The sequence below is a fragment of the Bactrocera tryoni genome, chromosome 1 (assembly GCF_016617805.1).
Source record: "Bactrocera tryoni isolate S06 chromosome 1, CSIRO_BtryS06_freeze2, whole genome shotgun sequence".
Lineage (NCBI taxonomy): Eukaryota > Metazoa > Arthropoda > Insecta > Diptera > Tephritidae > Bactrocera > Bactrocera tryoni.
The window spans coordinates 11,690,897-11,716,938 of NC_052499.1; the positions used below are offsets into that span (position 1 = coordinate 11,690,897).

General features: G+C 32.9%; 1 protein-coding gene across 2 annotated transcripts; it reads left to right on the forward strand.

The window, feature by feature from the left end:
• Positions 1-129: 129 nt before the first annotated feature.
• Positions 130-26,042, forward strand: LOC120781326 (cyclin G). Of its 2 annotated transcripts, none has more exons than XM_040113527.1 (6): positions 130-238; positions 21,140-22,155; positions 22,261-22,500; positions 22,736-23,110; positions 23,221-23,435; positions 24,870-26,042. In XM_040113527.1, the coding sequence occupies exons 2-6, from the start codon at positions 21,160-21,162 to the stop codon at positions 24,943-24,945; spliced, it is 1,902 nt and encodes a 633-aa protein (XP_039969461.1). In that variant the 5' UTR covers positions 130-238; positions 21,140-21,159; the 3' UTR covers positions 24,946-26,042. The 2 variants fall into 2 exon arrangements, with proteins under 2 accessions (XP_039969461.1, XP_039969467.1); XM_040113533.1 differs by lacking the exon at positions 130-238 and adding an exon at positions 4,347-5,077.

The window sequence follows — 26,042 nt, forward strand, 5'->3', positions numbered from 1 at the left end:
CTGGTTTTAGTAAATACCTCCACCTTTGATAATTTCGAACTCGAATATGCTACCAAAATGTGACATTTCGAACAGCAGCCAACTTCGCGGCGCCGGCGGTATGGTGGCAATTGTCAAGATAGAAAAATCGAAATTCTTCCATGTCACAATTCTTGTTCGATTCGTGTTGAAATATTTTTCTTCTGTCCGGGACAAATAAAAAAGAGCAAAAACTGACTCAACTTGCAGAAGCATCCGGGTAAGTAATATGTTAATCATATCCTTAATAATTTTAATTGATAATCGGCGTAGTTTATACGGATTCAACGGCGTAAATATGCGAGAGTTTCTAACATGCTCGTGGTGCCCACGATTTCTTATAAGAAAGTGCCCTAAAATTGTATAGCAAACTAATAAGATTAGAAAGGAATGCAACAAAAGGGAAATGACAAGGATATGTGTGTGTTGTATTAGATATTTTACAATTCCCATACGATTTACCTTATATTTTGTAATACTATAAGCAATTTGAAATGATACGTCATTTGCAGTTTTTTTTTATATCTACGCAGTATTTTATGTAGCAGTGTGCGTGAATAAAGCAGTGGTTGATCGTGACAGCCCAGCGAATGTGTGCGGAAGTGCGAGACGAGCACATAGCAACAGGGCCCAATTGCTATAGTTTTCTTTGATGTCAATTTATGATGTAAAATTAACTACAGAACAATTTTATTAAGGTGCCCTCTTAATGTGTCCTATAATATAGCTGGTACTCACCAAAATAGGAATACGTGTGATCAGAGAAATGCTTAGCTTTCGCCAAACTTTATGCCTTATGTGTTAAACGATGACTAAAAATACATACAACATTAACCATAGCAGTGTTTCCTTTTTTAATTTCACTAACTTGTGAAATCATTCTGTGCTTTATACGTAAAAAGTTTATTGTGACAATACACAAAGCATATTCCTTTTATTAATAAAACTTTTGAATGAAAATATACTGTAATATTTGGTATTTTAGGCAGTTGAGTTCATGGTGTAATGCACACAAATATTTACCGTTATGCAAAAGCGAACATATTATTTTACAAAGTTCACCCTGTGTCAACTAGTGTTTGTTTACATTTTAGCCGCAGAAAGTATGCAAGTAAGAACTATGAATGCTGGTTACTTTTAAAATGTGTGGCGTCGATATTAAATTAAAATGTGTTAAGGAGATAAAGTGCACTACATTATGCATACATTTAATAAAATTAATATAAAAATAAAAATAAAATAAAATAAAAAAATAATAAGAAAAAAATAATAATCATAACTCGACAACGTATGTATGTATGTGCCTATGTACATAGTATGTGTGTATATTACAGATGCTGCGGTATTCAAATTTCATTTAACCACTTCTAAAATCTTATACAATTGCAACGCATCTTATCTCTTTTCTTTTGAAAACACAATGGCTGACCGATACAAATAATCAATTTAACTAAAGGCATTTGTCAAGTTGTCAATCAAGCAATGTAAATCAATGAACCAATGAATTAGTACAAACATATGTACATAGATAAACTTCCGTGTACATCAATCTATGTACATTAATACAATGCTTAAATAGGTGTCTGATGCCAACAGAGATAATAATGCTTTTGTTTTTCCTGTGCTCCCTTTTTCTAAAGGTTTAAGCATTCTTATCGTTTCAATTATCGCTTGTTATGCACACATATTTGTTTCCACAGAATATATGAAAATAAATGTTTATATAAATAAACAGATTCTATCTGTACTATACTTCAGAATAATTACTGCAGATTTAATAAAAAAAAATCAGTATGTACTATCTGTAGGCAGTACTACCTATCAAAGCAAAAATATCAGAATGCTGCCATTCTATGCTCAGTTCAATAATATTTACGCTAATGTTTATGAATTTACTAAAACCAGTTTTTGTTTTGACTTGCAGTGTTTTTCAGGCTTTATATTTTTGTACATCGAATGTTCTTTATACTTAATCTAAGCATGTTAGTGGGTCTTTTAAACTTCAAAAATGTATTCTAAGTGAATAATGTTTGGTATTATCAATGCCTGTCTATTATTCTTTACATATACTATCATATGTACATATCTATTTCCTGTCGATTTTTTTATAAAGATTATGGAAAGGCAATTAAAATATCTTCATATGTTTATTTTCGAAATTTTCTTACTATGTACAAAAATTATAAGAAATTTAAATATTCCAAAACAATAAATATTTATCAGTTTGAAAAAAATATGGATTATTTTATAACTTATCGATCCCTATATGATTGCCAACGCAATAAGCCCTTGGCTTGATAAAGGTCAGTTTTCGATAACATAGAATAGGCTACTGTGATAATTGTGAAATTACTTCATTTATGCTTAGGATTAGTGATACATTCAGGAATTCGAATTTTTCGGTTAAAAATTTTTGGATTAAAAATTAGATCTTCAAATTTCAATTCCGCTTTTGGTGGTAGAAATAAAATTTAAAATTTTTAGTTCTGATTTTGGTAGTAAAAATCTCATAATAAATAAAAAAATAAATTTTTGAAAATAATTGCATTATTTGCCCGTGGTTTGTTGTCATCTTAAGTAACAGGCGAGAAAGCTAGCAAGAACCATTTGATGTATTTATGGATGTTTGTACATATACAAATATTGAATTATTAAATATTTTTATTTATTTACATGATATACACATGTAAATACATATTTCAACATATTTCTCTATGCATGTAAACACATATTTAATTTATGTGCAGTACAATGAGTCCAACTTGCTTATCAACAATCATTTTAGTAAGAGTATAGTATGTTCCGTTGCCATAACGTACAGTTGTTTGGGAAACCTGAACATTGGCATAATAAACAAGTAAAGAGAAAAGGGCAGCCATGTTTATTTCGACCGTACCGTTCCGTTCCATTTCACAAGCATTCCACCTTGACAAATACCAGCGCAGATACGCGGAGTAGGCGAATACAAACACTGAGCTAAAATGCACACCGATACAATTTTTTATTGTAGCTGGTTAGTACGGGGTTGGCTGAATTCAAAATATAGTTGTGTGTGTTATTTTCGCTGTCTGTCCACCATCAGCCAATTCTGTACAATTTATGTACAGTTTTGTTTTTGTAGCTTAGCTGCACACATATGTACATGTATTGTTTGCTCATATGTTTGTACAATGGATTTCACTTTGCGTCGTGAAACCTCGGTAAAGTATACCAAAAAGTTTCTATAGATGTCTACATCACAGTGTAGCCACATTTTTAATAATGCAATTCTATGATTTATAAAGCAGACTGGGCTTATAAATGCAGTATTGCGAGGCATCAGTTGATTTTAGAGATATAATCCGGTCAAAATAAGCATTGAACGTTACAACCAGCCACTAGTGGTTTATATACTTATGTATGTATATATTGTATATATTGTATATATAGTATGTATATTATATATTATATTGTCACCTATGATGTTATTATGTCTCGGAAACGGTGGCTTCTGGTAAATAAATTCATAAATTTCTTCAAGATAGTTTTATCATCTAAACTTTTTGTTGGAAGTAATTTTTTGCTACAAATTATGGTCTCAATGAAAATCGCAAAAAAAAATTTAACTTTGATCTTGAGTATTTTTTTCGCTTATCAAAACGATATGGAGCTTTATGTAATTCGCGCTTATTTTCTGTCCGAACTGACAGTAGTAAACTCAACCTGTCGGTAAATATAAATAATTTTCAAATTCTTAATTTCAGCAATGTGGGTATAAGGCAACATTTCGTTAAATAATTCAAAGTAGTCTAGGACTTGGCTTTCGCTGACATTAAAACAACTTTTAAAATCATTTTTTTGAAATAATATATTGTATAACGTCAACTAAAATGCAATACAACGTGTCCTCAAAAATATCGAATTTGATTTTTTTATTGCTTACGATAAAATTTTTAGCTTCCGCTGTCCAATATAACCAATATATAACCATTTTACAAACAAAACTCAAACATTTGTTTCAATAGGAGTGGTTTCTATTACTTATATCGTTTTTCCTTCGCTCTAAAACAATGTTACGTTGGTTTGCAATTTAGGTGACGATATACATACTTATATGTATAAGTACCAAAAAATTTTTGATCAAATAATTTACACTTTGTGCATTATTTCACCCGTAATGGCAGCATTAATACGAGCACTGGTTTCAACGCACCCGAATGGCCTTTGTTTGTGTACAGCCCATGGCCAGATGATTTCGTTTTCGGTTCGTTCGGTGCGAAATCAATTCGCAGCTATGCGACTCAGTGTAGGCTCTGGCTCAAGCTGTTTTAGTTTATGTTTGGCAACAATTGAATAAAGTACCAACAGTTTATTTTTTTGTAATCTGCATGTAGTTTATGTATATGTGTAACGTGAAATCAAACTGCAGCAAAGTGTCTAAGCATTTAGCAAAATAAAATAACTAAAATAAAATATAATGATTTTAAACATTAAAATGTTTTAAAGACGTATTAAGCAACATACAAGTTAACGCTTCGTATACAATGAAAATGGCATTGTAAATTTGAACATACATTTGCAATATGAGCAAGTTATGATGAAAAATCGATAACTCCAAAAAAAACTTTATTGTGTAAGAAAATAAGTTGTTGCAAGACGACAGTAATAAAAACACAACCAAAATGTCTTCGTGAAGCAAGAAAATCAAAAATTCTTTGTTTCACCAACCATATTGAAAGAACTGGACGGTGAAGGAAAATTAAATTCCGCAAACGTAAAACACCAAGAAAATATTTTTTAAAAACAATTGCATTTCGTCACTCGTATTTTTTGCGAAAGTTGAAATTTTTGTGATAACTTTGTAAAAGTACAAATTAGTGGTAGAAAATAACAAAAAAACACAGAGAGCTCTTAGACTAATAATAAACGTAAATTAAATGTTAAGTAACATAAACAACGTTACAATAAGTACCAACAAGTTTTTTTTAGTGCAATAGCGAAATTTTTTCTACACATTTAAATAAAAGCTTAAACTGATACAACATTCCTGCGCAACATAAACCAAAATGGCTGTCAAAATGTAAGCATACTTAAGTGAACAACACTTTATTTACTAATATTACTATATACATACATACGATTTTGTTAGAAGTGCAAAGCTCAAAAATCTTGTTGTCTCCATATCCGCTAGTCTTATTTCTGTAGCTGTATTTCTGCCGAATTTTTTCAAGAAACTTCTCTACATTTTGAAAAATTTGCATAGCAAATTGTAACTTTTAACGGCAGATCTATTTGTGACTATTTGTGTATCTGTGTGTTCTACACCTATACATGCATAGCTATTTTACTCGCTCCGCTGAAATTTGTCTCAATTTGCTATAAAAAAATCGTTAACTCTAGACTTAATAAAAAATCTTCGAAAAAATTTCAATTAAATGAATAAAATAGAAAATGAAGAAGCTCTCCAGCAAAAGTTTCCACAGAATACAGTTTTGTATGCTGGTATTTGTGGGTGAGGTGCGGTGGTGGTGCGACGCGCGCACTCATACTGTAGTTGTATTCATGCATTGGTATTGTATTTGTTCCAGCTGCCACCGCGTTCACAGCTGAGCTTCAATAACACAACACATAAAACGCAAAGCAGTTAAATATGTATTTGTTTAGTGGCAGCAAATAGAAATTATTTCATAGCTTATAAAAGTTTGCAATTTTTCGTCAAGTCAAAACATCTGTGGCCTGCTTTCTTGCTAAATAATTCCTATATTGCCATGGCCCACAAGTATCGCTGGCATAGCTACAGTTTACTTTAGGTTCTCAGACTGTAGATGAATTTTGAATTTTTGTTTTCCAAAATTGTTATTTGCTAGAAGCTTTCTTAAATGTTTTTTTATATAATTGGCAGTTGAATTTCGAGTAACGAACTGACATCTACAAGCTTTGACTTTGTGCAAGCAAATTTTATTCAAGGTGACTTTCGTAAGTTTCGAAAATTTTGCAAATTTGCAGTTAGAAACCGTACCATTTTGTTGAATAACTTTAAATTATCGTCAAAAGCAAAAATATTTTCAGAATTTCGTAAGTTACAAATTACTTTTTGTACGCCGTTTTTTACATTTCTTGCAGGTTAATAAATAATGACAATTTGCTCATTCTTTTTCAAAATTCACTTCCACTTGTTTCACGAAAAGGCACTACTACCAGTGCAAAGCGCAACTGCTGTTAATCTCATTATGTTCCGCACCAACAACAGCCCCAATATACAGTCCGTTTACCATTTTGTTCGCGCTCTGTATTTCTTTGTTTAATTTACTTTTCAAATAGTTTCTTACCAGCTGTTTCGGTTGCCTTCCGCTTCCACCCGTTGCTGTTTTCATCATGTACATATAGCACCCCATCTATAAACTGTAATTTTTTTAATGTTATATAGAAATTTTGTTTTCGTTGTCTTTGTTTATATTTATTTCATTATAGTAGGTATATTCGCGTGCGCTACTTAAGCATACACATTCACAGTCAAAGCATAAAATCTAAAATATACAAAAGTTTAAAAAAAGCGTATTCAAAATTCGTATTGTATTAGAATTGCGTCAGCCAATCTCTAAACACAGACGTTTGTATGTTTGTATATGCAGTACACCTACGTACATACATATGTACATACATAGCTGTTATTTCTACATATCTACAAGCACATAAATATTTACCTACACACCCTTAAGTTTGTTCACAGAACTTTTTATTTTGTTAGATTTAGCTTTAAGCTCTTTACTCGAGTTGGGCGACAAAAGTGTGGTTAGGTTGGTTTTTTATGATTTTTATATGCGTAATTTATATTTTTGATAAGCGACTTTTCGCCAGACCTACTATGTACTTACTTACATACATACTTATGTATGTTTGTTAAGCAAATATGTATGTATGTGAGTAATACCCACTGCTGTAACGTTGTAATATGCCATAAGTTTGACCCATATTACACGCGATTGAAAACTTCGGTTGTGATAACCGAATAATACTTAAATATGTTAACAAACTTGATCACGAGTTTGTGCACGCGTCGCTTTATAAAGTACTGCTATGTCTCGTGTGTATTTCGATTAATACTACAATTTCGAAGGTTATTTCGAAATATTTTTTTTTTTAACTTGATAATAGATGTTTGTTTACCTGCCATAAATACTAAAGTTTATGTCTTTAATACCATAATTCATTTTATATTTATATTGTTGATGTATTATACATATACGCACCATTTTTGTTATTATTTTTATTAGCCTTTATAATTCATTTTTCACCTTTTAGATTTCTATTTTGCTCTACTCTTCATGTGTATTAATGTTATTTCATATTTTGTTATGCATTTTTGTTTGTTTACCAATTTGCTGCATTTGCATTTGCCAAGTGTCATAACAAAATAAATTTGTGTACGCTAAATATTTCGCAAGACGACTATAAAGCCATTTTATTGCCTTTGCGTTTTTCATTCTGAATCTTGAAGGTTATACGAAGCCATAGCAGCGACGGCTAGGCGTATAAGATACATTTTGAGGCCTAATAAAAATGCATATAAAGTTATATCTAAAGCGTATAAGATAAATTTGATGGCATAATAAAAATGCACAAAAATTAATCTGTAAATAAATTTAAAATAAAAGAAAGTATTATTCCATCTACATGCATTATATATGTATATGCATATACCATCTCTATACCAACATTATTTATATTTCAACTCAGCCCTTACGAGCTAAAAGTCGTCTAACTTTCATTATTCACAAATAAATTTTGTTTATTGTTTATAAACATGATGCGCGCACATGCTTCATGTGTATAAACAAATAAACGCTACACAAAATAATGCCTTGGTTGCAACTTGAGTTGAACATAGTCTACATCCTTTCAATTATTTGTAAACATACAGGAATATATACAAATATAGCAACGTATTTGTTTACTCAAACAGGCTGGCAGTTGCGCTGCAATTGCTTTTAACTTTTAGCCCTGCACCTGCAGTGCCGAAGAAAGGAAGCCAATTACGCGCTGCATAAGTAAATAAATCAGCCTTGGCAACAGGCATAAAACCAGGCGTCGCCATTACTTAATTATAACTTGCTTCAGTCGCCAACATTTTTGTGGTAATTAAATATTTTGCAGCTTCTAAGTCATAAATAGTTACCACAGACATTTTTTGGTTGATCACTCCACTGCTGTTTATGGCGAAATGCAATGCCGCTGCTCACAAGTGTCTCATCACTATTGCTGTGTAGAGATTTTCAAGTGTTGGAAATAGTTATGTAATTTTAACACATTATTGTGTAAATAGCAATATTGGTGGCGACACAGCGTCAAACAATGGCCAGCTGTGTACAGCAGTTGCCACTAATAAATTTGTACTGTTGTGTTTGTTTGCACAAATAAGTGAAATTTTCGTATAATGGACTGCCGATCCCGGTTGAGTCGCTATGCGCGTTACTGAAAATTTACGTATTTAACTGCTAAATAACTTTAACTTCATATTTCATCAGTTCGGACATTGCTTACCTACAACATTCCTGCCTCTGCTTTATGTGTGTAATATTTATATACTTATGTACATACATAATGTACTTGAAAAAGAAATCCAACGTTTATAAATGTTGCTAGCTACATCGCATTTTTGCTTGCAAGCGTGTGTAGTTTCAAGCAACTGATTTTGTGAAATTGCCTGCAGCTGGCAGGGTCATACGATTCGACATGTTTCTGCGACAAATTAATATTTCACACAGCCGTCATTTTGCATAAGTCAAGTGGAGTGTGCAGCAGCAGCAGTTGTCACTCGAAGCGCTTTTGATGTTGCTCACTGCTATTTTTTTTTTTAATATTTTTGCCAAACGGTATACGACACCACAGTCGCCTGGCAAGTCGAGTGGAAAGCAATGCTACGACGCCTGCTGTTGTCAAGTATACCTACTGGCATATGCCACACAAAGGAGTTAGAATAAATTATTATATGGTACCTTTAGAAAAATCGATCACATTGTGCATTCATTGACCCATTCGTGCGCATAAATATCGACACAATATGCATGTTGAAAGTCTAAAAATAAAATCTATATAAGGCTTAGCAATGACACTGTCAGCTTGAAATTTGTTTTTGGTATTTTTTTTGTATTGATTTCGGTTTTGCTACTTTTACGTCGTAGCTTATATTGTATGCAGTTTCAACCCCTAGTTGAAGCTCTGGCTATTTTAATGATTTTTCTACCCATAACTTGTTTTATTAACACACCTTTGCATTAAATATAGAGATAATTAAAGCCGTTAAACAAAAACTGTTTAACAAAAGCCGTCGGACGGTTTTGTCGCTGACGTGTGCTCGTACATACATATGTATGTACTTATTCGACATTCAATCGTACGTAAGTGTCAACCCTCTTTTGACACGCGTCCACCTTTTTATTCGTGTAGTTTGCACCCTTTTGATGGAATCCTGCCAAGCGCAGTGCCCGTGCTGTTGGTGGTAAATTTTTTAATTAAAAATCACTGACTCACAGCAGCGTCTACTGAGTTAACTGCTTATGCAACAACGAAAAAATTGTGCAATGCAGTTTTGTAGCATTTTTTCAGAGACTCCCTTTTCCTTTTTTAGTTTCCTTAATATTTTTTTACCGAAATTTTGATACCTGATCAGCCGATTTGTAAATCTATAAAAAGTGCCATCACAAGTACTTACATATATACGGCAATCACTGGTGATAACACATCGGCAGTTATGCCATCAGATCAGCTGATTTATAGATCTAGAAAAAGTGCCATTATATTCGGCAATCACTTGTGATCGCAAACCACTCAGCAATTATTTGTCAATATTTATCGCGTTCGGTAATGGTGACAAGTCGTTTCAGTTGTTTACCAAATGCAGCACTGACTTCAATTATATGCGCTTTGTCAACACTGATATAAGTATCTTTGCTTTATCTATCATTTCATTTTGCGTAATTCGTTAATTTGACCTTGAAGCTTTGACTTTGCGTATGCTAACTGCAGTCGAGTTTATTTTATGCATTCGAAAGTTCTCACGTCTTCAAAATGTTCTGCGTTAAACTATAACTGTTAGATTGGTATAGTAAAATTTAGCAATAAACTGTGTAAATATTTGCCTAGCTAATTGAAGAGATTGCAATAAAAAAAAAAATAAGTTGATAAAATGTACTCAAACTTATGCCTAGCTGATATGTTACTGGTCAAGAAGTATATTTGTTTATTTGGCGAGCGCAAAATTAAAAATAAATATGCTGTAAATGAAATTTCATTAAAATATTTCTTGCTTACATTTGTGTAAATATAATTTTATTATCTTGCGATTTTTCCAATTGTTGCATCACGTGTACTAGAGTTTTTGTTTGTCTAACAAAATAGGCAAAGTCGTTCAACATTATTTACACTTGCCTCCCTCAATTCCGTTCCTGGCTATTGCTTACTCAATGAAGTGTTAGGTGCACATGCGCGATAATTTAATTTATTTAATTGTTAATTCCATACGGTCGGTCGCAGAAGGCTAACAAACGTACACACACAAGTACCATATACTATATGAGCGTATTTTTAGCCCAGACGGCTGACTGAAGGTGCTTCTATGCGTTAAGTACCTATGGTTAGCGGCAGTGTATGCTCTTGTAAGCGGAATTGTAAGCGTTCGCACAGTGCAAAATCCCTGCCTGGCAAATATGCAGTTTATTTTTAATTATGCACAACTAGTGAGACCGTTTCTTTTATAAATAATACATAGTATGTACGAGCAAATAAAGTCGGGTACAATTGCGCTCTTTATTTGTTTGGCTTTGAGTCCAGCTGATTGTTTAGTGTGTAATTCATGACCGTTTTAATTTGCGCTAACTAAATGGCTGAATACGAGTATACAATTTAAATCATCTGTTATATACTAGAATGTTGCATAATTAATATATTTGTTTCGAAACGAATTTGGCATTGTGTGTTGATTAAAAACATATGGTTGTTTTAACATTGTGTGAGTTTCGAAATTAGGACATTGGAATTTCAAATAAATACATATATTTGTTTTCATTTTGAATCGAATTCTTTATGCAATGACTTGAGTTTTCTCAATGCATAATTCTAAGTACAGTTGAACTTCTTTAACTCGAATAACAATAATTCACAAAAACACTTCGATTTAGAGAGACTTCGAGTTATGGCAGAAAATTTGTATTAAATTTGACTTCTATTGCAAATTCAAGAGTTCGAGTTATAGAGAACTTCGACTTATGGAAGTTCATGAAAAGCAATATGTGTCAGAGATTTATACCGCAAAAAGTGTTCATGGAAAAATTCCAGTCAGAAACTTACGTATTTAAAATACCCAACATTTATGTATGTGAAATTATGAATCACGGTGGTAGGCGTTTAAATGTCCGCCCATATTGAGTGATTTTTTGGCAGAAACATATTTTTATTGTTAATACGCACCCGCCTTTATTGTTGTTTTTTAGTTTGTGACGTCAAACAAACTGCTTTTCTTTGAGTTTATTAGTTGTTTTACTCTCTCGCAACAACAATTTTTCATACTTATAGCTTTTATGATTACAACTACGTATCACCTTTATCGCTATCATATTATATTGTGCTGTTTATTTAACAAGCGCTTGTTAAATAACAAACAAGCAAAAAAGAACTAAGTTTGTCAAGTACACGAAGCATTGACGTGCTAACACAACTTATTAATTTGTAGTGAAAGCATCTGTCGGACAAGCAAAACATTCAATATGCGACTCGACTAGACAGTCTGGCAGTGCAAAGATTAAATTATGTAAGTTTCGCTGCTATTAACGTACTTTTTTATACCCTAAACAGGGATGTTATCGATTATTATCGATCTGAAAGTTCTCATACATTATTGCTTTCTCAAGCAGCTACTCATTTGTGAGAACCGACAATATTGGACCACTATAGCATATAGTAGCTGCACTACAAAGTGATTGTTCAAAATCAAGTACTTGCATGGGAAACTGTTTTATTTGACGAGTTATCTGCATGAAATTTGGCACAGATTATTGTAAAAGGCAACGCTATAAACTCCGAACCAACTGTTTAGTTCGGGCCAGTTTTAAGTAGAGCTGTCATACAAACTGCTCGTTTAAAATCTAATTTTGTATGAAAACTTTTTATTGGTAAAGGGTATTACAGCTTCGTTGCCATTTAAGTTAACATTTTTTCTTGTTTTGTTATTGCATATAACATTGGATCGATTTTTCAGGGTTGCATTCTACAGTGCCCCTACTGCTCATTTGATTTTAGAGTAGTGTCTATAATATTTAAAATAACTGACGAAAGTTTTACTGCCTTCAAGTGTCGGTCAGACTATGTATTTCAACCTAATCCGCCAATCAACTCAGGTAACAATGTCTACTTTGAACAAAGAACAACTGTGGTGTTGCGGTTGTCTGCGCTGACACATTATCGCTTGGCGAGCTCAGCACGATGATAAACATAGCAGCCATATATCCTCAAATACTTTATGTATTTTGAAACAGAAAAGCGTTTTTTTACACATTGTATCGTTTGCCTCTGGAAATTACTACCCTTAATGAGGGGTTGATTTTGTTAACGAATTTCTTTTTTTTATTGTGCTGCTTTTCACAAATATTTATACACTTGGGGAGCTGTGAACGGCTTGCGTCTGACAAATTAATTTATTGGCTGCTTATCTGGTGTCAAAATTTTTTGCTCATATGTATGTTTGTATGGATATCGTTTGTTGAACTTCTCGCTGACGCAGGCGTTGAGACGCTTTGCTTAATGTTTTTATTTTTGTTAATATAATTTTAAAATGAAATGTAGAGCCCCTGAAAATATTTAAAAATTCTCAGTTTCTAAATAAAATTGCTTAAAATAACGTTTCATTTTTTGAATACAAAACTCATTCCTTTTCAACCTGTGTGTATTGACCTTCAAACGCAGAAAAATGTTAAAACATTCGTAAACCACAAAACCAAAAACAAAAAAATGCTTTTATTGTTAGCGAAAATACTAGAAAGCTGCCAAAAAAAAACGGTAACAGCAAAGCGCGTACACTGGTTTAAAGTCAAAGTCACGAACACCAAAATGTAAAAAGGCGAAACGAGCAAGAGTATCAATTGTTGTTTTTCTTCATCCACTGATCGTTGCCATTAGCATGACTTGCAATTTGTACGCATAAGTGCGGAATACGAACGGTAAACAATTATTAATATATAATTATTTTATAATTTAAAGCTTAATTTTGTATTACTACTATTCTTTAGGCTTAGATCAGTGCTACGTTTTGTAGTAGGGCAGCGACTTTTCCTATATTAAACAAAAAATTTCTCTTTTTTGTATCGAATATGCAATTGACTTTGCTGTTTATGCATTTGCTTTTATTTTCTTGCCTTATTTAACCACGGAAAAGAGCGCGCGTGCGACTTAACATTTGTTAGTTTCGGTCATACATAACCTCGACTTCCGAATATGGCCATCCTACATCATCAATTGTCAATAATATACAATAATTCCCGCTCTGCCATGAAAATATGACGAAAACACAGTGTCAGTCAGTGTCTGTTTTCGCTTTCGTCAATAAACACTTGTGCAATTGTTGTTGTTGTTGGCTAGAGTTAGCTAGATTTTAGTCAATTGTAAGTAACACACAGCTTTTATTTTATAATTTCTTCTACTGTATTTCGTATTGTCCGCAAAAAAAGAAAATCATAAAATTTCTTATTCGATTTTTGGTTCGTTGAGTTAGCATTTGTATAGACCGTGAAAAAACTCAACGTGAGCTTGTTTTCTTCATATTTTTTGGAAAGCCTTCCTAAGCAGCTTTGTAAGCTTTACGTAAATCTATAAAATATTGCTGCCTTTCGCACTGTTCTCCAAATTTTTGGAGCTGCTTTTAGCGCTTGTAGAAATTCACACATCACGTCATGCTATAAAAAGAAAAAAGTTGGCCGTTAGACAAAGCTAAAAAAAAATATTGGCTTATTTGTCTGTTTGAGGAATAGCTAAATATTGGCGTTATCTTGTCGTCGTTTTTGCGCCAAATTAACAGTTTGTATATATAAATATACATATGTATGTACGTGCATATTTGTTGTATGATCTTTGTTATAGAAATTCATTTCGCGCTTTATTATATGCAATATTTTCTTCGTACCTTTGTTTTTTGTTTGAAGTAACGGCATCCCAAACATAAAGGTAGCGGAAGAGTGTAGTTTTGAGACAAAATTTTAGTCTTTTTTACTTTTATGCATTGCTTTTCTGTCATTCTCTGCAAGTATACTTATATCTCTCGACCGGTTTACTCAATTTTTGCAAATTCATTGTGCTCGGTTCTTCTGCTTTACCAGCTGAATTACAGTTTGCAAGTTATCGCCCTGAATTTTCGTTCACTCTTTGTATTTCTTCTTCGTTGTGGCAGTAATTTTCCATTAGGTGTCGAATAACTCGAGCATATGTACACGAGTATATTTTTAGAATGCTTATAGCTGTCACGACAGGTTTACTCACCTTCTGCTTTGTGAGCTGAATTAAAGTTTGCAAGTTATCGCCCTGAGTTTTCGTTTCCTCTTTATATTTCTTCTTCGTTTCTTCGTTATGCTTGGGCGTACACTAATTTCTCTCGACCGGTTTACTCAGTTTTTGCAAATCCATTTTGCTCGTTTCTTCAGCTTTACTAGCTGAGTTAAAGTTTGCAAGTTATCGCCCTGAATTTTCGTTTTCTCTTTATATTTCTTCCACGTTATGCTTGGGCCAGTAATTTTCCATTAAGTTAAGACGTCGAATAACTCGATCACACGTATGTGCACGACTACTTTTATTTAGAGGTTATCTTTTTTAAAACAAATTTTAGGTTTTGGTTCCGAAACCTTGCCCTTTATATGCTTAGTATATTCGCGTTGGTGAGCTAGCATGCTGAAATATTATTTGACAAGTATCAAAAATCTTGGAACCTATTACAGTAAGTTGATAGTTTACAAATGACATTGAAATTAGAATACAGCTTTCTAAAAAAATTAATCTTATTGGACCACTTTAAGATATATTTGTCATACAAGCTGTTTGATTTTTTTGTGGAAAACTTGTTACTTGGTAAATTATTTTCACGAAATTCGAAAGTATTATTATAACCAAAGCAACTCTACAAACTCCGAACAAGTTTTTCAGGATATTTCAACTTAGTATGTTCCTGAAATGTATTATAGCTTCGGTGCAATCGAAATTAACGTTTTTTTAACTATTTTTTTTAGCTATTTTTTTAGTTCTTTTTTTAGTTTTTTTTTTTAGTTTTTATTATTTCTTTCGCATTTAAATTTGTTTTGCTGTCATAACTGCGTCATGCGACCTTGAAGGTCAGGTTGTTTATTCGTGAGTTATATTTGCTTACGACTTCTTCTCGCTCAATTAAGATTCTTTTAATCATAGCTATTTTTGTTTGTGCCTAATTATGGCGGAAGCTCAAAATATTGTGGCGGTGATTGGACAGCATAATTGGAAAACACAACCGTGATTCAATATTTATTTCAATTGAATTACTACGTGACGTGCTGCTTGTTGCAGTCAGCTGATACATAATGTTTTTTGTAGTGTGTCGGAAACTCTATTAAAATGGCCTGATCAGTTATTATGCGCTTAGCCAATTACAAATTATAATTTAAATGTGCCGGTAGTGGTGTTAACCGATTTGAATGGCATTTAAATGCAGGCCGCCCTTCTAGCATTGCTGTTTAACCTTTGCTTTCAAAGTCACTGTACTCGGTGTGCTGGTTGTTGCACTCGCGTTGGTCATAAGCAAAGGTCGGTCGGTCTCGTTTTTGTTTTTCTTGCTCATTTGCTAATTTTACTTAAATAAATTTGATGTGTGTTTAACGAGAACATGTTGGGATTTTAAATGTTGTGCATTTGTTTATAATTACTTACGTACATATGTATGTATGTATGTACGTACATACATTTTTTGGCTTCAAAAACACCTGTGCACACTCCATTTTTAGCCTGTTTTGACTGTATCAATTTTAATTGCCGTCAAAGGCTTTTCAAAAAATTATTTACTTATTGCGTTTTGCGAAAATTATTTTCGAAATGCCGTTAAAAGTATTTAAATCGATTTTAATTTGTTGATAAGCGTTCAGGGCGGCCATAATTATTTAAATAACACTCGCATATTTTATTTATTCAAAACTCGTGCTTTTGTCCCTAAGGCGAATTTAAGTGCAAACTTCCACACGTTCATGTAGTAAGCTCTTTGCGACTCGAAGCATACCTTTCCACTGGCTAATAGACGACAGTCGGGTCTACGTAACCGGAACGGACCCGGATTTTTTATCCGGTCAAGGGGTGTCAACTTGGCAGAATTCTGTCGCAACAACAACAACAACTGGCTAATATAAAGTAACCAGTTTCCGCATCGCTTTGATATGAATTTATTATTTTATTAGTATTGTGAAAAGCTTTGCTATGAATTCTGAATTTTATATTTCATTGTTAATTTAATACAAAATTTAAATATAGGTTTTAATAAACCTACTTATATGCATATGTAGATTGGAGTAGTCAATGTCATTTACAGTCAAATGTAAGTTTTGTAAAACAACTGGTTTTTAAAGTGACCATATCTAGTATATTCTTGCTCAAACATATCAACATAGCAAAAAGTCGTCCACGAATATTTGCGGCTTCTTTAAAACTATTTATATCTTATTATAAATATTCCTTCAATTGACTCTGATTCATTTCCTATACTATTTCATACATATAGTATTTATGATTGGCTTTTACTAGCCGCTTTTAACATAGTAGACCATCCACTTTATTTGTTTGTCTGCAAGTGTAAACCACGCATAAATTACGAACTTTATGATTCAATCAATTTGTGTTATGCTTATACTTAATTGAATATGAAGTATTGAGAAATCTCACTTCGCTGATGTTTATACGCATATACATACGTACGTATTTATTATATATATGTATGTAATTATATATAGCTACAAGCAACTACGTCCATACAATTGCAATTGTACGTGCCTTCATTTGCATTTCATGATTTATATTTTCTCCTAGTATTTACACAATTGTATTGTCTTCTTACGCAGTGTGTTGTGTTGTGTTGTTTTTTTTTGTATACAAACGTTTATATTAACTTATACAACAAGTTCGGATGGCAAGAGAAAAACGCTAATTTCGGTTGGATCGGAGCAATAATAATCTTCATAAATAATACCTTTTTTTCATGCAACAAGTTGAATTTGATTGGTCAGTTTGTATGACAGCTATATGCTATAGTGCTCCGATCTGAACACTATGTTCGGAGATTGTAGCGCTGTCTTAAACATAAATCCATGCCAAATTTCATGAAGATATCTCGTCTAATAAAAAAGTTTTCCATACAACAAGTTGAATTTGATTGGTCAGTTTGCATGACAGCTATATGCTATAATGCTCCGATCTGAACATTATGTTCGGAAATTGTAGTGATGCATTGCATAATAATGGAAGCCAAATTTCATGAAAATATCTCGTCTAGTAAAAAAGTTTTCCATACAAGAAATTGATTTCGATCGACCAGTTTGTATGACAGCTATATGCTATAGTACTCCGATGTGTACAATAAGTTCGGAGATTGTAGTGATGTATTGTATAATAATGGAAGCCAAATTTCATGAAGCTATCTCGTTTAATAAAAAAGTTTTCCATGCAAGAACTCGACTCTGATCAGTCAGTTTGTATGACAGCTATATACTATAGTATAGTGATATCGCTATTCCGGCAAATGAGCTGCTACTTGAAGAGAAAAAGGCGTGTGCAAAATTTCAGATCGATATCCCAAAAACTGAGGGACAAGTTAGCGTATATACAGAAGGATAGACCCTGTACAGGGTATAAAAAACAGGGAATAAAAGCTGAAAACTTATAAATATTTCATGTTTGATGAACGCACTGTTTCACTAAAGCTGTGCTACCACAAATTATTTTGCTGCTACATATGTATAGTGCATTACTGCTCAGCATTTGCGGCTCAATACACTACGTGCCACAATGGGGAAGCGTGTTAGGCACGTACGCACAACACGATATACATATTTATGCATATGCATGCAGTATGTATATATCTATGTATGTCGAGTTTCTAAGTGCATGCGGGTATGCAAACGCTCCAGATAGCACTTAACATCTCATTCAACGCCACAATTATCAACTGTGGCCTGCTGCCTGTCGAGCGCTGATGTTGTGCTATGCTACACTTTGCCACAACATCCGTTAGATAAATTATAGCGTGTGATTGAATGCTGCTGGTGTGCATACCATCATATCAAAGTACTATTTTCAATTATAAACATAGCGTTTTTTGTATGCATCTGCGGTGTAATTTATTTTTATGAAAACAAATATGTATGTGTACGTCTTTTGTTGGTGGCATCTGTTGCCTAACAGCACACCATGTAAATGTACAATAAATCCACGCCTGATGCTCTTTACAACTTTGAACCTTGTCACCACCGCATTGTGGCTATTTCTGCTTTATATATTTCCAATTTCGTCGTCGGTTTGTTGTGTTGATTTTTTTATTTTTTCATTTAATTGATTGTTGATTGAATTTTTCTAATTTTTCTGTGTGCCTCAGTGCTATTTGCTGGGTTGGAATCTGTTATATTTGCATACTCTTTTAAAATATGAAATATACTATTTTAAAATCTGACATATGAAAAATTATTGTATTTTTGAAAATATCTGTACAACATACACACATACTTGTCACACCCTCAGCTGGCAATGTCATTGCCATGGCTTGCATATCCTTGAGTAGAGCATACTTTGTAAACAAATAACATATGACAACCTTAGCGTTTATTTTTGGTGTTTTATTAAATGTTGACAAATAGAATAACAGCGAAATAAATATTCAGGGTCACCACAAAAAAACAAGTAAATAAAAATAAAAAAAGAAAAAAGAATTTCGTAAAATCATTAAGTTAAAGAAAATAGGAATTTGAATCACCAAAGGCGTTAGCAAGTGTCTAATTTAACATATCATTTTTTGAGTTTGTTTACCTTTATGAATCTAAATCGCCTTTAGAATTAATATTATTTAAATTTTTAAATTATGTTGTTAATTTTTACAACTTATTTAGGCATTTTATGCAGTTTTAATTTTTTTTAAATTTTAAATGTCTGTCCATACTTCATTATCACTTTAAAAAAAATATATAATTTTTAATATTATTTTTTTTTTTTTTAATATTAATTTTTGTTCATACTTCATTATTACCAAAAAAAAGAAATTTATAATTTTTAATATTAATTTTTTTTTTTAATTTAACTGTCTATGCATACTTCATTATCACCTTAAAACAATATATAATTTTAATATTAATTTTCTTTTTTTTAATTTTTTAATATTAATTTAATTTTTTTTTAATTTAACTGTCTATACATACTTCATTATCACCTTAAAACAATATATAATTTTAATATTAATTTTCTTTTTTAATTTTTAATATTTTTTTTTAATTTTTAATATTAATTTTTTTTTTTAATTTTTTTATATTAATTTATTTTTTTTTTAATTTTAATTGTCTATCCATACTTCGTTACCACCTTAAAACAATATATAATTTTTAATATTAATTTTCTTTTTTTTTAATTATAATTTTCTGCTCATACTTCACTATTGCCATAATTTACTTTAAGAATTTCATAATTTTATTTTCAAACATTTTTATTTTTAATTATAATCAATTATTTAAACCATACAATCAAACATTAATTTTTAAAAATTTTCCAATAAAATATGCACCTTTTATTTATATGTAAATATAACTATAATATAAACAATAAACATACTTCTTTCCAGCTTTAATAATATTGTGCACTATATTGTTACAATCCCATTGATTTTTTTTTAGAAATGTTACTAAATTATTTTCTCTTCAATCATTTCCCTCCCAAACAGAACGTAAGTTTTCTAGATAAAAAGGATATACAAGTATTTAAAGAGAGAGAGAGAAGCTAGTGACTACGAGTCTTCTCTGACGCATATTTTTCTAAAATTCAGTACAAGAATCGAAGCTATTCAAGTACATAAATTGTGTTTTCAACACACACACACGCATAAATTATTAATAAATAAAATCAAGTTAAGAAAGCGCAAGTGTTTATTATCGTAAAAAAGCTGCGAAGCTCACATAATAAACCTAATCGTGCTTTTTTGTATCTACTTTAATTCTGTACAAAGTATTTAATATTTACTTTGGCAATATTTTATTAAAGGGACACTATTTTTATTTAAGATAATTTCAAAAATCTTTGAGGGTTTTGTTTGTTTGTTGCTTGCAAATTGTCTATTTTCCTCCATCTAAAAAATAGAGGAAAGGAATTGTACGAAGGTCCTTTGTACGCAAGAGTAGTACAGCAGCAGCAGCATTTTGATCGTTCGCAGTAACTGTTCTCAGTGCTCGCAACCGCTACACTACTGTCACTGTGACCGGTGTGTACGACACAAGTAGCAAGCAATAAATTTTATTTTCGGTCGGTAAGAATAACTAAATTGTGCAGTTTTGCATTCAATTGCAAAGGTAAAAACCACATTATCACCACCTATCAGCAAAAGAGAGAGCGGAGCGAACGCGGAAGTTCCAATTCGTTTAATTTTTTTTACGAAAAGTGGTTTTTGTGGCGCATTTTAGTTTCTTACTTTTGGTTTCTTTCTTTGGAGAATTTGTATTGTTGCAAGCAAGCGAATTATTTTCGTCTGTGAAGTGTGAAAATTCGAGAGAGAGAAATTTTTAAGCTATAGATTGAGAGAACCCATTCATAGAGAAGACGAGAAATCGCTTTTGTGGTGCTTCTCGTTGATATCGTCATATTCACCTACCACAGAAAAGGTAGTGTAAGCTTAAAAAATCAATCCAAATCAAATTCTCCACTTGTGGCTGAAAATAAAATCAAACAAATTTTTTTTGTTGGCCTATTACCAAAAAAACAACCAACGACATAAGCAATAGCCCAGAGACGAAGGCTAAAAAGAGACGCGCATTTTTGAGCATTGCAATTTTACAAAATCCAAAACATTTGTAACGTTAATTTCAATCTCTTAAACAAAACAAACAAATTCAATTCATAAAACTAGGTACTAGGCCAGCCCTCACAATGTCTGTCCCTGTACGCTACTCTGCTGCCGCCAATTACGCCGTCGTTGATAGTGGTTTGTCAAATACTCTACAACAAGAAGAGCAATACCACCAACACCAACAGCAACAACAACATCAACAGCAGTTGTATTGCCAATTTGTCGCTAACGCCAACGCCAACGCCAACGCTAACGTCAACAACGTCAATTTCAGTTTGGGCGAGTGCAATAACTTCGTGAACGGCAATATAAACGGCTTTGACGTGCAGCAGCAGTTGATGCAGCAGCGGTCATCGATGTCGTCGTCGGTTTCGCCAATAACTGGATTACCCGCCAACATCAACATTAACATCAACAACAACAACATCAATCATCACCATCATCATCATCAGATTTCACCCTTAAACATGGACAATATGAATATCAATAATATTGATGTCCTGCAAGAGGAGGAAGAGGATCATCAGTTGCATTACCATCAGCATCATTTCGATAATCAGTCGGCATGCGAGCAATCGGAATTGCCGTTAAACAGCATGATGGGCGGCGAGACAGTGGCGGAAGCTATGAACTCAACGATGTTGGCGGCAGCAGTAGCGAATGGTAGCGGTATTGCAGCAATGCATACTGTGGATGTAGATGTGGATGAGTGGAGGATGTCTGACGAGGGCCGGTATGGGACACCGGGTGCTGCTGGCTTGGAATATCAAAACTATGAGCTAGAACAACAACAACAACAAACACCTGCTAACATGATGAACAACCCATTGGAGTCTTCGTTAATGGACAATGAGAATAGGAATATGAAGATGAACAACAATAATGCCAATAAAACTGGCAACAACAGCAGCAGTAGCAACAGCGATGCCAATAGCGCCAATGATGCCCCAAATTCGCCTAAGAAGGAGAATGAATTAGTCGGTTTGTCATCCGAAGAACTGTATCGTATGTTGAACGAATACAATGTGCTGCAGGATAAATACTATACTGTATTGCTGATGCCGAGAGAATCCAAGGTAAGCTGACAGCAAGACAACACACACTGCTGTATTATAATTCTAATTTCACCTACACATAACCAAAAATGTTATATTTTATGACTTTATTTTGTTTGCTTGCAGCGTGAAGTGACGGCTGGTGGACGTGATGGCTCCGCGTATGTTTTACGTTGCCTTAAAATGTGGTACGAGCTGCCCTCCGATGTGCTATTCTCAGCAATGAGCCTTGTGGATCGCTTCCTTGATCGCATGGCTGTGAAGCCGAAGCATATGGCCTGCATGAGTGTTGCCTCATTTCACTTGGCTATTAGGCAGCTAGGACTAAAACCAATACCTGCGGACGAATTAGTGACTATTTCACAGGTAAGATGGCGCAAAGTAAGCAACACGTAAAGTTTTACATTATTTATACAAAATAAAAGTAGTTCGTTTTATTGGTAATTAAAAATTAATGTAAAAAGCAAAACGATATAGAACAACTTTTAGGTTATGTTAGATTTGTTCTTCATTTCAAGGCATAATTTGTGAATAAATATGAGGAGTGGCTTCATTTTGTAGCTTAAAAACTAATCGCATCCTTTCATTCTATTTTGTTTAGTGTGGTTGCACTGCTGGCGATTTAGAGCGTATGGCTGGTGTTATCGCCAATAAATTGGGTGTACAAATGGGCACCACCCCGGTCACTGCCGTTACCATCCTGCGCGTTTTTTATGCCCTTTTCCGTAATTTGGCAAAGGAGGTATGCGATGAATTCTATGAATTCTATCAACGTATGATCAAGTTGGAAGACTTGGAAAATCGTTTGGAGAATTTGCTATGCGATGTCAAGACTACAGTTATAGCACCATCAACATTGGCATTAATACTGATGTGTCTACATTTGGATTTCCATATTAAGGCGTCCTATAAACGCGAACGGCCCGAATTAAAACCCGTATTCGAGTATATACTTTTCCTGCAGCAATATTTGCGGGTGAGTTACTATGCGTTTATGTCTGCAAATATTTAAAAAAAAAATCAAATATAGCAAATTCCTGCATAAATGTGCTATGTGTATTTACTAATTTAAGAAAAATATTTCAGATTCCCGATCGCGTATTCAGCTGTGGCTTTTCCATTGTTGCTGAGATCCTGTCTCACTACAACGGTCAAAACAAGCAGCCTTACAAGCAACGCTTGGTTTGGAAATTGTCCAGCCGCACATTGAAAGTATTGCGTCCAACCAATCGTTTTTCAACCGATCTACCCACCATCGATGAAGGCCAAGTGAATGTCATGGATGAAGGCTGTCGTTCAAGGTGAGTTTTGACACTAATTACACATTTTTTTTTGCTTTTGTGTCAAAAATTCGTAATTAGGACAAAGAAAATAATGTCAATGTACAAAATATCTTTGAAAGTGTTTTTGTTGCTAATGCCAAATAACTGAAGTAATTTTTGTTCTGAAATGTGTCAAATTTGCGTTTTGTTGCTGTTGTTTTTACTTAAATTATACATAATGCTTAACCAAAGTCATTTTTGTGCTAAAATATCTCAATTGATTACAAGTATAATTTATATAACATTATTTCGTTGTACATACTTACGTAAGTATGTCTTTTTTTGTACATATGTACGAATCTATATTTTTAGAACAAATAAGTTCTCTAAATACAAAATGCTTGTGCTGCTTAAAGCTTTTTCGCATGATCAATTGAAAAAAATCAATTTAAATTCTGCTCACATATCGTTTCGATTATATAAAAACAAGTGACACTTTCAGGAATACAAGTCAAAAACATAATGGGGGAAAATACACATACGAGTACATGTATGTATGTTTCCTACGTTTCCCTAAATTGCGCACTCATTGTGTTGTGTGTTGTTGGCGCGTGTAGCCCTAACATATTTATGTCTACAAATACAAAAACAAAACATGCAAATCTATATAGTCACCAAGTCATATATAAATATGTATAAACGAGCATATTTACGTAAATATTTGCGACTTTTACTGTGTATGTATGTGTGTAGCGCCTGTACGCACGCATGTGTCTGCTGAATAAACGACACATACGCTTTACCCCACATATTTATGTATGTACTATGTATGTACATATAGCTTGTTTGTTGTTTGATGTGCTATTTTTCAATTCATTATCTGCTAAACACACTTACTTGTGTACTTTATTGCTTTGGACTGGCAGTGAGATAAAATATAGAAAGTGTGTGCCAAAAAAAGCACAAAGTCAAAAGTAAAAAAAAAAAAATACAATATGCATGTATTTAGAAAAATTTCTAGAAACTGTCGTATTGACGCTTTAAGATAGCTTTTCCGAGTATGTTTGTAGGTGCTTCAGCAATGTTTTTATACTTTTAACAACAACTTAGAGCGTTTACTTTATTTTTTATTATTTTTTAGTATATTTTGTTTACAATCTATTTTGGAAAATAATGTTTACTAAAAATTGTTTTTCTTTGCTACTTCTCGTAACTGCGTAAGAAAGTTGTTGTCGCTGAAGTTCATTGTACCCAAATTGGTCATGTAAAATTCTTTAAGCACAATAGTGTGATGTCCATAATCTAAAAATGAAACCTTATCAATTGTTTATCAAAAAAGTCGCAATATTGATTTGCTCTTTTTTTAGTATATGAGTGTTTACGTATATGGCAAAAAGCAAAAACAAATTTTTATACATTTTCTTATAATAAATTTTTCTTATAAATTTACAATTTTTCATTAACTTTTTACAGAACTGAAAGCATTAGCTCCGAGGAGGAGGAGGACTGGCCCACATCACCCATTATACCGATCTTTGAACAGTGTTAGTACCGTACACACGCATAAGAGGATGCGAACAGAACATCAGATTTTTGCTTACGAACTCAACAAATAACTGCAGGATATTTTTTTCGGTATATTCGGATAGTTTGAGTAGAGGAGTACGCAAAAAAGTTGCGAAAAGCAGAAAAAAATTGTTTCATATGGAGACGCATTGTTGTTGAACGCATTGCAATTGAGAGATTACAGTGAAATGCAATACGAAGTTGAGAAGCACGAGAGAGCAGCAACATGAAACAGTAAAGCAACAACACCAACAACATATCCTGCACATAAAAACAAGAAACAACAGATATTTTGCTTTTTGAAAGGAAAAAAATATTTATAGTAAACAACAAAAGGAGTAACAGTCAAATCCGTAAGCGAGGAATCAACAGTTTTTTAAAAAGAACAAAAACTAAAAAAAAACAATTTTTTTAACAATAACACCCGGCTCCCCACTCTGCGATGTGTGTATATTTTGCTATGCATCATAATTACGAAAGAATTCTTATTTGTTTTAGTGTATGTATATACGTACGGTAGTAGAAATGTTTAGAGAGGAAAAACAAAAACAAAAACAAAAAATATATGGGTTAGAAGGCGCATATGTGTGACCACGGCCAGTCAGACAGCTAGAACGGTGCGTATGTATAGGGAAGATGTTTAATTCTATTTCAAAACTTAAGGAAAACAACAAAAAACACAAACAAAAAAAATTAAAAACATAAATATGAAAAAAAAAAAAATCAAAAAGCAAAAAAGAAACTAAATAAATGTTGCGGACCATCATACCAAGGATTGATGCCGTTCCGAAGCATTTTTTCAAGGAACCGTAGAAGTGAGTAGTAAAAATTCTTGGCAGAATACGAATTCACAGCAAAACCTACGAACATATTTCGTTTTAAACGAACCAATTAAGCTAACACCTTGTACATTTGTTAAGTATTTTAGCTGTGTCTGTATTTTAGCGGAACATGCTAAAAGTGTTGCGTATGCGCGCACAGCTGGAATACCGACAAATTGCTGTTGATGAGATGAGCACGTGTCGTATGCCAACGGGACACTGCATTTGGGTTCGCTCACACAAAAAATATTCCAAAACA

Bases quoted from the DNA above. Each gene is read 5' to 3' on its own strand.
- LOC120781326 (XM_040113527.1), top strand. From the start codon at position 21,160: ATGTCTGTCCCTGTACGCTACTCTGCTGCCGCCAATTACGCCGTCGTT. The intron at 22,501-22,735 runs GTAAGATGGCGC...TATTTTGTTTAG, and splicing joins AATTAGTGACTATTTCACAG to TGTGGTTGCACTGCTGGCGA. The intron at 23,111-23,220 runs GTGAGTTACTAT...AAAATATTTCAG, and splicing joins TCCTGCAGCAATATTTGCGG to ATTCCCGATCGCGTATTCAG.